The following is a 14478-nucleotide window of genomic DNA, read 5'->3' as shown; positions in this document are numbered from 1 at the left end:
CACCGGTGGCTCCGTCGGCTGTTACCATTGTGTACAAAACTATAGGGGCTAGTTGCATCTGCTAAGTTAGAATTGCAATACCATTTGATTCTGACTATAGCTGTCTTTCCAAGCTCTCCCGCTCGTATTTGGTTGATGTGGTTCGGGCTCTGATCGATTTGTAGTGAACGCGTAATGACCATCCAACGGCTAGCTTGTGAGAAAGGAGCATGGGTACCCGCCTTTGTACCCGCATAGGACTCGGCTGTTCTTCTGTAGAAAGCCAAGGGTCAGCCTTAGTTTTATACATCTTCTCCAACGTCCTAATGGGACGAAGTTACTCCGAAGCTCTGGAGTGCCTGGTAGACCTGGTGGCCACGCTAGGGACGCAGGGACCGGTGCAGGAAGCCACATGTGGGACGTGCATCATATCTCAAGAACCACGAGTATACATGCCGTGGTTTTTATTACCTACGTGCAATAGAATCTACCGGGGTAGACTCTAGCTTCCATAACCATCCTAAGCGCCTTCACTTAGATTAGCCGCCTGACCCAAGGATCGGGCGTCTCAGCGGCGGCACAGCCCTCCCGTCTTTTTGTTTCTATTCTTGAATCACATCTTTTATTTTGGAGCCTTCCCTTCATCTGAAGCTTTTGCATCCATCGAGCGCTCTAGTCTTTTCCTTTCTCCACCTGAGCCCACCCCCATCCCCACGCCTCCGCATCTCATCTCATCGCATTGCATCAGGATCAGCAATAATAAAACAAACAAAATGCCATCCTTGCGAAACATCCTCCACAAACGCGACGAGCTAAGCTCAGAGAAGCAACCTCAAGAGCCTCAACAAATCCCAACCTCTCCGCCAACACCCGAAATCATATTCATGCGCACGACCACCAATACCCAAGAGATAATCACACCACCAACCCATGCTGACGAATTGCCTCCTCTGTCCCCAATCTCTCCAGAAAGCCGCCCTTCCCTCTCAACCCCTCGCCGGAGCTTCTCTTTCCTCCACCGTTCACCCCGCTCCGGATCCATCTCCAGCCCATCTCCGTCCCGCACCCGCGAGCGCCGCCTCTCGAGCCTGCTACACCTTGATGGCCGGCAGCGAAGTGAATCGCGAAACTCCTCTGCGAATATTCCAGCAGATTTACCGCAGGTTCTAGACGAGCAAGGCGACAAGGAGGCGAGAGAGGAGGCGTGGGAGAGGAGGGCGACGGTGCTTGTCCAGCAAAATCCGCAGTTCGGGCAGCTTTCACCGAGAGCGTCGGAGGGAGACTTGGGAAGTGAGAAGGGGCGGCCAAGGAGCCCGAGTCAGGGAAATGTGGGGGCGCAGGATGATGTGAGCTTTGTAGACATTGCTATTCTTACGATGAAGTGCTAATTCTTGCTGGTAGATCAATATTCAGGAGGCTATTCGATTACACGAGGCTGGAGGTAAGTTTGACTTGGGACGTATGCTTGATATGCGCTGGTATTGATAACACCTAGATCTGGAACGATCAACTCAAATGTTCGGCCAGCTGGCTGATCCCAACGGTGCGAACAACCCCCTCAGTCAGGTTTTGTACGGTCTGGCTCTTCGGTATGCTTTCGTTTCATTGATGATTACCCAGTGTATACTAATCCAAATAGGCACGGCTGGGGCTGCGCCAAAGATGAGACACAAGCTGTTTCCTACTTATCAGCAGCAGCGTCAAATTCAGCTGCCGTCGAATCTGAGGCCTTACGCGCTGGCATGAAGAAAGGCGGCGTTGCTAAAGGCGAACTCGTTCTCGCCATGTTCGAACTGGCAAATTGTTTCCGTAATGGCTGGGGCGTGAAGAAAGATCCTTTCGCTGCTCGGCAGTATTACGAGACGGCGGCTAACTTGGGCGATACGGATGCTATGGACCAGGTTGCTTGGTGTTATCTTGAAGGCTTTGGCGGGAAAAAGGATAAGGTATGAGAGACCGAACAAGCTTGTCGGGGGTTGCTAATCCGTGAGTCACAGTTCAAGGCAGCCAAGTATCTTAGACTTGCCGAGGCGAATAACGGCCCGACAGTTGGCAATTCTTGGTATTTTCTGCCATTTGTCTTTTCCTATGATAAAGGGAGCTAACGAGGTTGAATAGGATCTGGAAGGAAAAGTATAATCCAAAATAAGTGATCATCTGGTTGCAAATCTGAAGCCATTTACTATCGCATTTTCGACCCAATTGTCTTGCTATGGAGAGATCTCATGGGGGGATGTACTTAGTTCATGATGTTTCATTAGTCTTTATTGCACGAAGTATGAAGAATCTACGTTCATGGGGCAGCATATAATGAAATTTCAATGATTGGTGGTCCTACTATACCTCAAATTTCTTTTTCCTTTCTTACATGATGACTTTCGCAGGGCTTGCAGTGCGATAGAGGGCAGGCACACGTGCACAACAGAAGCCATCGAGCGTTGAGCCAAGCAGCAAAGCCCAAGTGCCGCAGGTAACATACCACATGAACTCCACGGTGATGACCAAAACCGCAAGATCTGATGCTATCTCGGCATTTATGCCGCTAATCTCTATGAGATCAGGATTTACTATAATTGAGACTTGTCACCAGATGTTTCCAGCCGGGTAGGTCCACTCAAAGCCCACGCTGGTTTGCCCGCCCTGCATTCCAAAGATAGTAAGCAGTGTGTCCTGATAGACTCACATGTGAAGGTCTATAGCTTCGCTTGAATTTCCATGATATCCCCAGAACCTTAATCGGAGGCAGGACTTGGATGCGCTAAGGATGTTCCCCGCATTTGATACGGACCCTGGCACCTGGCTAGATATTCTCCACGTGATATTCAAACCACCGTATCCATTTGTCATGCCTCTAGGTGATATTGAGCTGCGAATAATGGGTGACTGGTTAGGTATTACATAATTTAGTAAGATCAAAGCATAAATCATGTCTAGACACATGTGAGCGCGGATCGTAGTATACAAACTCCATCGGCGTAGCGATGGAAATTTAAAAACGAAATTGGGCCTTTCGAAGACCCCGAAATGGCTGAAACGCTCTTCAAGAATGCTCAATATGGCGTCTGCAAAAGACGACCTCTTCTTTCCAATTCCCCCCCACTGTGATCGAGACCCTCCTGGTAATCGGATCTCGCCTAAGCCCAGGACGACCAGGGACCGAATTTCTCTACGCCTTCTGCATCAACTTCATCATACTAGCATTATGGAACGTCTTTATCCGACCATGGATTTCATTGCGCAATTGAAGATGGGGAAGAGTTTTTGCATGGATTCGATCGGCAAGGTCGGCCGGTCAACTACGTGCGCGTGAAGATTCATAAGCCCGGTGCTCAAAGTGAAGAGGCTCTAGAAAGATACATTATTCATGTCATTGAGATGAACAGGCTGATTGTGGTTCCGCCGGTTGAGACAGAGGGTATGTAGGTTCCTGTGGCCTCAGTGCAGGAGTTGAGCTGACCTTCATGCGGACTATTGTCTTTGATATGACCGGCTTCTCGCTGTCGAATATGGTACCGACCTTTGCGACCTATGCGCTTCATGGTTGAATTAACATTTTACTCTAGGAATACCAACCGGTCAAGTTCATCATAAGATGCTTCGAAGCAAATTACCCTGAGTCACTGGGCCAGCCATTGATTCATAACGCACCTTGGATCTTCTCCGGTTAGTTTCTTCCAGGCAATGTCTCTGCGAAGAATTACTAACGCCACCAGGGATTTGGAAACTGATTCATGGCTGGATGGACCCTGTCGTAGCCTCCAAAGTACACTTCACCCGCTCAGTCTCCGATCTAGACAAATACATCTCCCGCGACCAGATCCCGCAAGAGCTTGCTGGTGACGAAGACTGGAAATATACCTACATCGAGCCATTAGCTGACGAAAACGCCGTGATGAAAGATACCGTGACTCGTGACTCTCTTATGTATGAGCGTATGATGATTGGGTTGCGCATGCTCGCTGCCACAGCGGCTTGGGTCTCGGCGACTACGTTTAGTGAAGGGACAGAGGATAAAGCGAAGGTGGAGGAATTGAGGATGCGCAGGAATGCGGTCATTGAAGAGTTCAAGAGTAATTATTGGAAATTGGATCCTTATATCCGGGCCAGGGCTATTACTGATCGGGAGGGCGTTTTAAAGCCAGGTGGGGAGGTTGTGAAGGGGCAGAATGGACGTGCCAAGTGAGGATTGTGAGGCAAATGATGAACTTGGGTTTTCAATAGGGACATTGTGCGGCTTATCTGTGAATCCATGTTCACTGTCCAATTATTTAGGTTCATAAATGTAAACTATGAGGGCTCATGCAGTCTCGGCATGTTGAGTGATCCCCTCGTTTTTCTCCTGTAGCGTCGTCCTTGCTGGGCTGTCAGTTGTACCAAGTGCTGACTCGCCATCAAAAATGACAGCCATCTCCTCAAGAGAGTAGCCATGTGTCTCGGGGTAAAAAAAGTAAACCGTGCCCAAAACAGTTAACAAAACGGCCAGAAAGACAAAATAATACTTCCAAGAAATGGCCTCGAAAGCAATAGGGTTAATCATCTGATTGAAAACCAGTGCACCATAATTAGCCATTGCGCAAATGGCTACCCCCTTGGCGCGAAAAGATAGTGTCCAGATTTCGGCTGGATAGGCCAGCATCAAGGGAGTAAAGGCGATGTCGTAGCCGGCATAGTAGATGAACAGGAATGGAATGACTGCAGTCCCCACGGCCGCCGTACCTGTTGTATTAAAGGACCCTGAAAGCGCCGTGATGATGATGTAGCTTATGAGCATGATTATGGTGGATGCGAGGAAGAGCGCTCGTCGGCCGGCTCGATCAACGAGACATGCACCGACAATGCTCATTATTAAGTTCCAGAGCTGGAGAAATCCATTGATTAATGTTTGTTCTGTCACAGACTTGATGCCGATTGTATCCAGAATGAGGGTGAGATAGTAGGAAACAACGCCACTGGAAAAAGGGTCGTCAGCAAAGAGCCTTGAAACTGGAGTTTTCTAATCGAAACTAACCCTCCATTCCACTGGGAGAAGAAGCCCAGCGAGATACTGATGAACAATCGATACCGGTTTCCCGGTGTTTTGACACAGTCGACCCAACGAGAATCCTCATTCACACTCTGCTCAAGCTCAATCGACTGCACAATTTCGTGCATCTCGAAGGCAACAAGCTCAGAGCTCTCATCTCCTCCAGCATGAAGCCGCACTACAATATCGCGCGCTTCCTTGACTCGCTTCTGTCGAATCAACCAGCGAGGCGATTCAGGAACATGTAAAGCCCCCGGTAAAGCAAGTAGTGGCAGAGCAATCTGCATCAGAGACGGAATCCGCCAAGCCCAATCACTATCCATATTCCGCGTGCCAAACGCAACCCAAGCCGACAGCAGCGACCCGACATAATATTGACACATATACATGGCCGTAACGAGAGAGCGATGCGACGGATACGCAATCTCAGTGACCAGGATCACGGCAGCCTGGAACCAAGCCCCTGCAATACCAACGAATATTCGCGATGCGACAAACATCTTCGCATTCGGGGCCCCAACTTGAAGACCAACGCCCAGAGCTAGCCAGCCATAGCCGATGAGAACCGTTCGTTTCCGCCCGAAACGGTTGGCAGACCATGCGCTTACGGGTTGGAAGAGCATGCTACCGAGGGATTGAAGGGCGTTAATGAAGCCAAGCCAGGCGCCAATCGGCTCGTGCATGAAGGATTGCCATTGATGTAGAGATTGGAGGCCATTCATGAGGGAGATATCGTAGCCGACTGTGCTGGAAAAGAGAATGAGGCAGGCGATGTAGCTATTCAGGGTCAATAGGTGAGGGATTTTCCACCAGGCTTTCGGGGTTGTCGGGAGGACCTAATTGATTGAATTTAGAAATTGACATTGGTCGAATGTTATGAATTCAAGGACATACCAATGCAAGCCTCGCTGCAGGAGTCGGGTCAGAGCCCTTCCCCGTCATGATAGGGAGTGGAGCAGTCGGGATGGAAAAGTCGGCCTGGACTAGGATGGCGCTCGAGGACTAGGGTGAGGCTCTATGAGAACCGCATCGTGGTATGTACGCCCCGGAACGTCATGACACACACGAAATGAAAGCTGAACCATCCGGATGTCTACCCTTATGTAGCAAGGCAAGGAGAGAGATTTCAAAGCCGAGACTTAGAGCCAAACCATCCAGGGCTAACGGTGTGGGGAGGGCGTGGGGAAAGCCGTGTGGAGAAAGGCGGGTTTCGCATTTTCACGGGTCTGATACCGTATCAGGAAAAGAGTATTTGATCCGCTAAATCCCGTTGGGTAGTCGGCCCGCCTTATCTTTTGGGTGTAGGCATGTTTCTCTGCGCCTTGAAATGATGGTGCTTCCTAGGAAGTTTGCAGGTCAGGAACCCCGAAACCACAGGGCTGAGGTGAAAGAGACATAATATGATGAATCTTTGTCCTTTTACGACAGGACAAGACACGAACCGAGTGCTATTAATAGGAGTATGCATGGACAGGAGCTGGCGATATGGTTCAATATTGCGAGGCGAATCTCTCCTGAAGAGCTCTTTCCATGGTACCCGACGTATTCGTATAGGCGTCGATTAGTGCGGCTTTGAATAACGAGGGAAAATCCACTTAGCCTTTTTTAGCGTCAGGATCGTTAAAATCATCCAATTGAAGCGACCACCCCTATTTTGGGTAATGATTGACACTTTTGGACCGGAGCTTCGATGTTCAGGTAAACTCGTAGATATTATGGTTCAAGAACACTAGAATGATAAAGCAGCAGTCGCTACTACCCCAACACTTAAAACGAGCGAAGACCGCCCGCATTGGAGAAACTCGGACATGATAATCCGCAGCCTTACTCAGAGCATCAACAATGTTGACTGTCACCCGCATGCGGTAGATGATCTACGTTTGTCAAACTAGGCGCGGCACTTTCCAAAGACTTGTCACTCATTTGAATGCCGACATATAGAAAGACCAGCCCACAGAGGCAATTAAGCTCATTTAAGCTCTTCATCCACTCCGCCTCATTCTTTCCGGAAAACATACCTTTACGTCTCAGCCAGGTATGGTTGATAAATTTTGATTAGAGTCGCAGTGCTCACGCAAGAACTAGACAAGATGAAACTCCAAGCAATCTGCGTCCTTTCCTTCCTGACCATGGTCTTCGCAGACCCTATGCAAACCCAGGTGGAGACGCGGGATGATGCCGGGCTTATCAGTGACTTGCTGGGCGATGGTGCCAATTTGTGAGTCTTTCATCTATAATCCGAAAGGAGCTTTAGGCTGACAGCGTTTACAGCCCTCTTGGACTCGAGTGAGGAAACAACTCAATCCATTATCAATTTCATACTAAACTTTATATTTAGCTTGAGCAGCTTGGCGGACCTGTGAGCCCAACACGACAGACAACAACACGACGCACCGGTGGACAAGAAGGAATTATGACAGCACTCTGTACTCTAGCTATAGATGCTATCTGCTGGACCGGCAACTTCAACCAAATTGCAATGCTTTTTGAGGTCTTATAAGATGTTTACCTATGAAGGGACACCTAGTAAGACGTAGAGACCTTCTCGCTTGATATGTGACTCACCTAGGCCTGGAGGCGATAGATGAGTCGGTTGAAATTTCAATTTCAATTACAAATAAATCTTAGTAAAATGTCTGGCACAATAGGACACATGGCAGACGCAGCTGGGATGATATCTTTCAAATTCGTCGGCTCTAACTACCCCGAGAATAAACCACAATACCGGTCGGCCGCAAGCTGTCTTCTGCCTGGCTTTAATAGTAGCAGAGCTGCCGGTACAGAAGCCGCAGCGAATCCGATCATAACTCTCAGCTGGGTGGTGAAGCTGTCTGCAAGGACACCCTTCACGCCCTCTTGAAGATTGGGGGACAGAGAGTTTATCGCTTTCACATTTTCTAAGAACAAATGTAATTCATGTCTGGTCAGAAATCCGTGTAAGTGATGCGCCAAACGGCCATTAAGAATGTTGGATGCAATGGCCAGACCAACAGCGCCGCCCAGGAAGCGGAACTGAACGACTGCACCAGTGGCAATCGCTATACCAAAGTCGCGTCAGTCGACTGAAGACTCATGTGATGATTGAAGATGACAAGGGGCGACACCTACCAAGATCTCTGTCCTCGACTATGTATGGTATAGATAGAACAAGAATTCCCATCGTTGATCCAAGCCCTGCACCAGCAATGACACCATAGACGATATCAGTGGCTTGGAACCCCTTCTCAGTGGCGATAGTCGATAGGAGCCCAACGCCCACAGTGTGGATTGTACAGCCCACAAGCAGAGAGTATACGAACGGTATCCGTCCTTTTGAGCTGGCAAGATTGATGGCAACCGCAGCAACGGCTGCAACGGCAGAATACCCAATCAGGTAGATGCCGGACTCAAGAGGCGACTTGCCCAACAGGAGCTGGGCTTGCTGGGGAACGTAGACGAGGACGACGTTGAGTGGCGCACCGATGGCAAACGAGCAACTGTAAATATCAGAATGAATCACTATGCAGGATCTGTGTTTATGTGGACGCACAGCAAGATGCCCATCCATGGGCGCTCAAAAAGCCAACGTTTGGGAAAGATCGGATCTTTGCCAGGAATGTCCGAGATATAGCATTCCCAGGAGAAAAAGGCAACCCAGGCAACTGCCGTGAGAACAATGAGAGTTATTGCAGCTCCCGAACCCCAAGGAAATGCCAGGTTCGCTTCATTTAGGACAGTGACAAGTAAGAACGAGCCAGCCATCACTAGAAATGACCCTACGAGGTCGAGGTTGGCGAATGAGCGATAAGATGCTCTCGTTCTGAATGAGGGAGTATGTTGATCAAGGCCGAAGTGTGTAGGCATTGCAAATGCGATTGCGACAATTGCGATGAAGCATAATGGGGCGCTACTAGGTGTCAGCAGATGTTTCATTCTGGAGGGAGAAATGCCATGTACTTGACCAAGAATACCCATCTCCAAGCCGATGCTTGTGCTAGGGCACCTCCAATAATTGGGCCTATCAACGACGCCAGAGCCAGGCAAAGTGACATGAGACCACTGTAGATCGGGAGTTTCGTTTTCGGGGCTATCTCATAGACACATAGTATCGCCAGTGCATAAGCACCGGCACCTCCTATGCCTTGAAGCGCTCGTAGAATTATCCTGTACCGGAAGAGTTAGCCTTCGAAGAAGCAGAATGAAGGGCCTCAAATTACAGTTGATTCACGGTTTGTGCACATCCACAACCTATCGAAAAACCAAGCAAAATAACAAGAGCAGCCAGTGTCGTGTGCTTCCTCCCGATGATATCGCTGATTTTGGTCCATATCGCCATAGACCCTTTGAGAGTGAACAAGTCAGCCAAGCCTTGCGCGAGTCATACACTAAAGATTCATCAGGTGACTTTTACCTGTATATGTGGCCAAGTATCCTGTAATAATCCAACTCCGCTTCTCGAATCCCTCCAAACTGTCAGTGATACTCGTCAGAGAGGAGCTCACAATCGTCACATCAAGATTGGAGAGGAAGAATCCGATCAAAAGCCTATCGAATCACCAGTAAGTTCCACGTCACGACAAAGCCCATAAGCTTCCAGACGCTCAACATCGCACATACCCTATGGTAGTCAGAATCAGCCTCCACCCGTGAGATAAACAATCTCATTGCCAGGCGAGGATGGCCTTTGCCCCGACCCCTTTTCATTGTTCTCTCTCCCGATCCTGCCACCACTTTCTCCCTTCCTTGAAATCGGCTCTGCGAACTTGATATGGCTAGACATGGTAATCGGATCTGTCGACGATCCTGAGTGCTTTTAGGTGTAGGTGGTGACAGAGTTGGCGGCCATCGCTGCAATCGAAGTCAAAATTTCGAATGCGACCACAAATTGCGTAGGACGAGGCCCCGCGTATATTTACCCCAGGGGTTTCCAAAGTGGAACGCGCGAGACGCGCGATGACAGAATGTGAAATAGAAGGGTGATCTTTGTCGATCATTGAACTTTGCACTTAGATGCATGGCTTGGCATGGGCTTGTACGGGGTCTAGAGCTTTATTTCGAGTCTCTTGATGCCTCAAGTATCGAATATTGAGCCTCTGTTCTGCTTCTTAGTGTGGTTCGGTCTGGCCTAGTTTTTTTATGTTGATGGAGGATAGCTAGATGTTCAGAAAGGGGCAAGCCGTCATTCTTGCGGCGGAGGACCGAGAGCTACCACAAGTTTCCGATTTGAGGGCTCAATTGTGTTCGTGAGTTGACTAAGATTCCCTTGTTTCAGGGGTATCTACCCCTAGAATTTTGAACCGGGGCTTAAGCTTGTTTTTCAACAACAAGTAAGGGATTTGCATCGCCACTAGCCATGTTCGGGGACTTGCGGTCATGTGCCTCGGTCCGGAGAAGTTTTGAATCTAGATAAATGTCCAACAAGGGTTTCCAAGGCAGTAGAGGCATTGAAAGCAAATGAACCGTTTGACTGATTAGTGGAAGCGTTCGATAGCCGAGTCGCTAGTTAATGGATCTGCACAGCTATCCCAATACGGTTAGCGTCACCTTATCACGGTTAGATTGAAGATACCTTAGCTGCAGGTCAATGAAGAAAGCAAATCTTATTCTGTAATTATAACTAGAAGATTCTCAATGGACAAGTGCAATCATCAAACTTAGGCATCACCAGATGGACTTGGCATTTTTCCCACGGCTTGTTCCGCAATCTCCAAAAGGCTCTGGACTCTGCATCAATGGCGTAAGGGGGTTCAATTTTTCTGTGACGTGCGCATGGATCTGCTGCACGTTGCTTGTTGTTTCAGGACAACCTATGTCAACGTTGCGAGGCTTTTCCATCAAGTTACCACGGTGAGGGCCAAGGAAGTTTGCCCCTAGCCTTGTTTTTGAGCCGATAGCGGTCAGAAACCAAGTCTACCAGTCACTTACAAGGAGCCGCTTGATCTAAAGAGATCAGAAGCGAGGACGACCCATCGGAAGTTATACTTACCTCTATAAGCTGAGAGGATAGAGAATCCATCGGTATTCGGGACATCTATCTCGCCGTAGCTACAAGAAGCGGTTGGTAGCGACGGAATTTAGCCTATCCCCATACTTCTGCAGGCGAACTTTAGCACCCGCAAAGTATGAGAATGCGGCGTATAAGAATCATCAAAATCACCGTAGTCTACCTCGAAACCATCCCATCACCATGCACGATGGTGGCATTTATCTGATGTCCAGGCGTCCAACGCGCAAATCGCCGCCACGCTTCCACCAGGCCTCGTCGCGGTCTTCGTCGGCGCAACGAACGGAATCGGGGAGTATCCTTTGAAAGAGTCCAGCCGACACGCGCAAAAGCTTCGTGTCTATTTTGTCGGTCGCTCACAAGGCGCGGGAGACCACATCGCGAAGGAATGTCAAGAGTTGAGTCCCAGAGGCGAGTTCATCTTCATCAAAGCGGATGTTAGCCTATTGAAGACAGTCGATGAAGTCTGTCGTGAGATCTACAGCAAAGAAAAGACCATAAACCTTCTGTTTTTGACATGTGGGCCGGCTCTTGCTTATGCTGGTGAGTCCTCCACTCGCCCATCAGTGCCGCAATTGAGACTTAGTACTGGCCATGGATACAAGAGAAGGTCTCCAAATCTTCATGGCACTGCCATATTATGCTCATGCCCGCTTCATCGTCAAGCTGCTACCGTTCATCCGCCTGGCTAAGAATCTCCGGCGAGTAGTGACAGTGTTCGCAGCGGGCAACGAAGGCCCAATCTTGAAAGATGACTTCCAGTCCCGCAAAATACCATTTGGGAATGTGCGCGGACACAATGTCTCCATGACAGACTTTATGCTTGTGCACATCGCGCAAGGTGCCGCTAAAGTCGGCTTCGTGCATGACTACCGGGGCCCTGTTAAGTCTGGATCTGAAAGGGAGACAGTCTTACCAGTATTCTGATGCGTGTCGCGATCACCATTTTCAAGATTCATGGGCCCCTCATTAATATTTCGACCAAGGAGTCCGGGGAAGGCATCTGTTCTTCGCTGCTAGTGCCCGTTAACCGCCACTGGGTGTGAATATTGGAGCAACAGGGGTGGCAGTTTCTGATGGTGCGTCTGTAGCAGTTACCACGAACGGACAGCAGGGGAGTGGTGTGACGCGATCCACCGGGACGGAGAGAGTGCTGGACAGAAATCACTAGGCATTTTGTCAAGAATGCGTGACGAGTGTATAGTTGAACAAGTTTGGGAACACACTGTGACCGAGTTCAACCGGATAACGTGGTCAGAAACTCTGCATATGTGAAGATGGCGAGTGAGGATCAAGTGCAGACTAAAACCAGCTACTTGTATTCGACTTTAGAAAGATGAGCCAAAAATGTCAACTGTGAGCCGCAAACCGTTACTATCGATGTGGCCAGCCATGAAGACAGGGCCTATCCATTGCTGGGTGTCGTCAGTATGTGTGGCTTGTTCCGCACTGGTAAAGTCTTAGAAATACGCCTAGGAAAGTCGTGTATACAATTGAGAATGATCAAAAAGTCATAGTGATGAGAAAAAGACCTCACAGGTTCGATTATGCCGCATGATTGATATTAATATGATGCGGTAGGCCTTAGATATATGCTAAACGCCAGCAAAGTTCAGGCTACGAGAGCCAACGAACGAAACGCCGATAACCCCAACGTCGATTAGTTAGAAGTATGCAACTTTAAGACTAGGCATTATTCGCACACGAGAAGCTCGCAGTGCTGGAACTATCATGGATAGCTTTACCAGATACCCAAAGGCCAAGGCCACACTGATATCAAGTCTTAGTGAATGAATAGTGGAAGAGATCGGATGTAAACATACCAATGCTGCGCCAATTCCAATGACAAGGAAATTGAGCAAAGTAAGTGCGATCTTGCGAAGGGACGAGAACCACTTGCCCCAGTTCATGAACAGCCAGAAAATGCCACTCAGACCGAAAGTGAACCAGCTGGCGAACAACGCTGTCTGTGTACGAGGTTAGCATTGCATAGAGTGTTTCATTCAAAGGTGACTTACGATCAAGCTCAAGAGATCGCTGAAGACAGGAATAGCAGATGAAATGATCCAGGCAAGAATCCACAACCCAAGGGCAATGCTGACCCAGGAGCTCACGGCCACCCAGTCGCGCTTGTGCATCCGATCTGTGCCACGGAAAATCCGCACGTAGACATACTTGAACGCAACATGACCATTAATAACGCCTGCAATGATGATCTGAAGGGGAGTTATTAGCTACCACAACAAGGAAGAAGATGTGGGATAACGAACGGTGGGCAAGGCAATGCCGTAGGCGACCTTTGAGACTACTGGAGATGCAGAGCCAAGTGCAGGCGAGGTAACACTATCACCCGCGTAACGGTAAATCACGACAGAAGCAATGAGATAAAGTGAGATATCAACACCTTGCAGGAGGCAAAGGGACTTGGTGAAATCGCGAGGATCTTTCAGCTCAGCCATTAGGCCGAAAAATGCGGCATGGCCACAGAAAGCGAAGACAATGTTGCAGACGGCAGAGAATCCATGATAGAGATCGGTATCGAGGACAGCCACGACTCCCCTTCCAGGGCTTTCGATGCCAACATCAATCATGCAGATCAGCACAGCAACGATGATACTTCCGAATGCTAAAGTAAAGTTAGTACTCTGTCAATGGGCTCGAGGGTACCATCCAACGTACAGACAAGCGACAACCAAGACATGTTAACGAGAGTTCTTGGAAGAGAGCAAATGAACGAAACGAGCATTCCCACGATACCAAAGACAATGGAACAAGTGCCGTGGTCGGTGATGGTGTTCATCGCAACGGTGAAGGTCAACAAGTGACTCGACATGATGAAGATAAGAAAAGTAATGTATGCAGCTCCGACGATTTCGCGACCCCATTTTCCTCCCAAAACCTCTCCAGCATCGGCCATCGTTGTGATCTGCGGGTATCGCAACTTCATTTGTCCCATGACGTATCCGGTATAGGTTGCCAGGAGGCCGAGGCCAATAAGGAGGATAACGGCACTGCAGCTCAGTATTAGATGCATTATGAGCTGTTCTATCTGCAATCGACTTACGGAACAAGACCCAAGCCCGCAATGGCAGCAGGCAGAGACAAAACACCCAGGGAAACTGTTTCAGCGACCATGACTATGAAAAATTAGAGATTGGAATTAAGTTGACGAGCAGTCCCAAATGAGAACATACGGCATCCGCATTGCCTAGAGAAATAATTAATCAACATTAAGAAACTCATTTGATTCCCACTTTGGGTACATACCACCACTTCAAAACTTTATATTTGACCTCCGCGAACTCTTCATCGCCAAAGGCGTCTTGCTTGTACGCCGGCGTGGTATTCGTTTTTTCATCTCTCTCAAGGTCATCAGGGTCATAATTTATGCTCGTCGAACGCGACGCGGTCTTCATATTATCGACTGAGACGCTCATGAAGAGGTCGACGATTTCCACAAGTGTATAAGAAAGCTCGAATTGCAATTCGTGGT

The 14478-nt window shown here is 48.8% G+C and overlaps 7 protein-coding genes across 7 annotated transcripts; 3 read left to right on the top strand and 4 right to left on the bottom strand.

The window, feature by feature from the left end:
- Positions 1-752: 752 nt before the first annotated feature.
- N7477_005015 (tetratricopeptide repeat protein) lies at positions 753-2128 on the top strand (the record flags this gene model as incomplete). Its single annotated transcript, XM_056966678.1, has 6 exons — positions 753-1325; positions 1381-1420; positions 1475-1568; positions 1619-1925; positions 1977-2041; positions 2098-2128. 6 exons carry the CDS (start codon positions 753-755, stop codon positions 2126-2128), a joined length of 1110 nt encoding a protein of 369 aa, XP_056823459.1.
- An 875-nt stretch (positions 2129-3003) lies between these two features.
- Positions 3004-4162, top strand: N7477_005014 (CRAL-TRIO domain-containing protein; the record flags this gene model as incomplete). The annotated part of the gene is made up of 4 exons (XM_056966677.1): positions 3004-3039; positions 3178-3381; positions 3543-3642; positions 3693-4162. 4 exons carry the CDS (start codon positions 3004-3006, stop codon positions 4160-4162), a joined length of 810 nt encoding a protein of 269 aa, XP_056823458.1.
- Positions 4163-4276: 114 nt separating this feature from the next.
- On the bottom strand, positions 4277-5944 carry N7477_005013 (Major facilitator superfamily domain general substrate transporter; the record flags this gene model as incomplete). The annotated part of the gene is made up of 3 exons (XM_056966676.1): positions 4277-4928; positions 4988-5838; positions 5897-5944. 3 exons carry the CDS (start codon positions 5942-5944, stop codon positions 4277-4279), a joined length of 1551 nt encoding a protein of 516 aa, XP_056823457.1.
- A 1758-nt stretch (positions 5945-7702) lies between these two features.
- On the bottom strand, positions 7703-8845 carry N7477_005012 (uncharacterized protein; the record flags this gene model as incomplete). The annotated part of the gene is made up of 3 exons (XM_056966675.1): positions 7703-8040; positions 8111-8478; positions 8532-8845. The coding sequence occupies 3 exons, from the start codon at positions 8843-8845 to the stop codon at positions 7703-7705; spliced, it is 1020 nt and encodes a 339-aa protein (XP_056823456.1).
- Positions 8846-9366: 521 nt separating this feature from the next.
- Positions 9367-9743, bottom strand: N7477_005011 (uncharacterized protein; the record flags this gene model as incomplete). The annotated part of the gene is made up of 2 exons (XM_056966674.1): positions 9552-9743; positions 9367-9526 (listed from the first exon to the last, which is right to left on the bottom strand). The coding sequence occupies exons 1-2, from the start codon at positions 9683-9685 to the stop codon at positions 9367-9369; spliced, it is 294 nt and encodes a 97-aa protein (XP_056823455.1). The 5' UTR covers positions 9686-9743.
- Positions 9744-10649: 906 nt separating this feature from the next.
- On the top strand, positions 10650-11912 carry N7477_005010 (Short-chain dehydrogenase/reductase SDR; the record flags this gene model as incomplete). The annotated part of the gene is made up of 3 exons (XM_056966673.1): positions 10650-10718; positions 11201-11528; positions 11572-11912. The coding sequence occupies 3 exons, from the start codon at positions 10650-10652 to the stop codon at positions 11910-11912; spliced, it is 738 nt and encodes a 245-aa protein (XP_056823454.1).
- A 759-nt stretch (positions 11913-12671) lies between these two features.
- N7477_005009 (neutral amino acid permease) lies at positions 12672-14422 on the bottom strand (the record flags this gene model as incomplete). Its single annotated transcript, XM_056966672.1, has 8 exons — positions 12672-12755; positions 12809-12952; positions 13004-13201; positions 13256-13611; positions 13665-13996; positions 14050-14122; positions 14180-14193; positions 14253-14422. 8 exons carry the CDS (start codon positions 14420-14422, stop codon positions 12672-12674), a joined length of 1371 nt encoding a protein of 456 aa, XP_056823453.1.
- Positions 14423-14478: the final 56 nt, after the last annotated feature.

The sequence above is a fragment of the Penicillium maclennaniae genome (assembly GCF_028827695.1).
Source record: "Penicillium maclennaniae strain IBT 15551 chromosome Unknown utg000004l:1.0-3007600.0:1.0-3009580.0, whole genome shotgun sequence".
Classification (NCBI taxonomy): Eukaryota; Fungi; Ascomycota; class Eurotiomycetes; order Eurotiales; family Aspergillaceae; genus Penicillium; species Penicillium maclennaniae.
The sequence above is the reverse complement of the archived record's forward strand: the minus strand, read 5'-3'. Positions and strand labels throughout refer to the sequence as shown.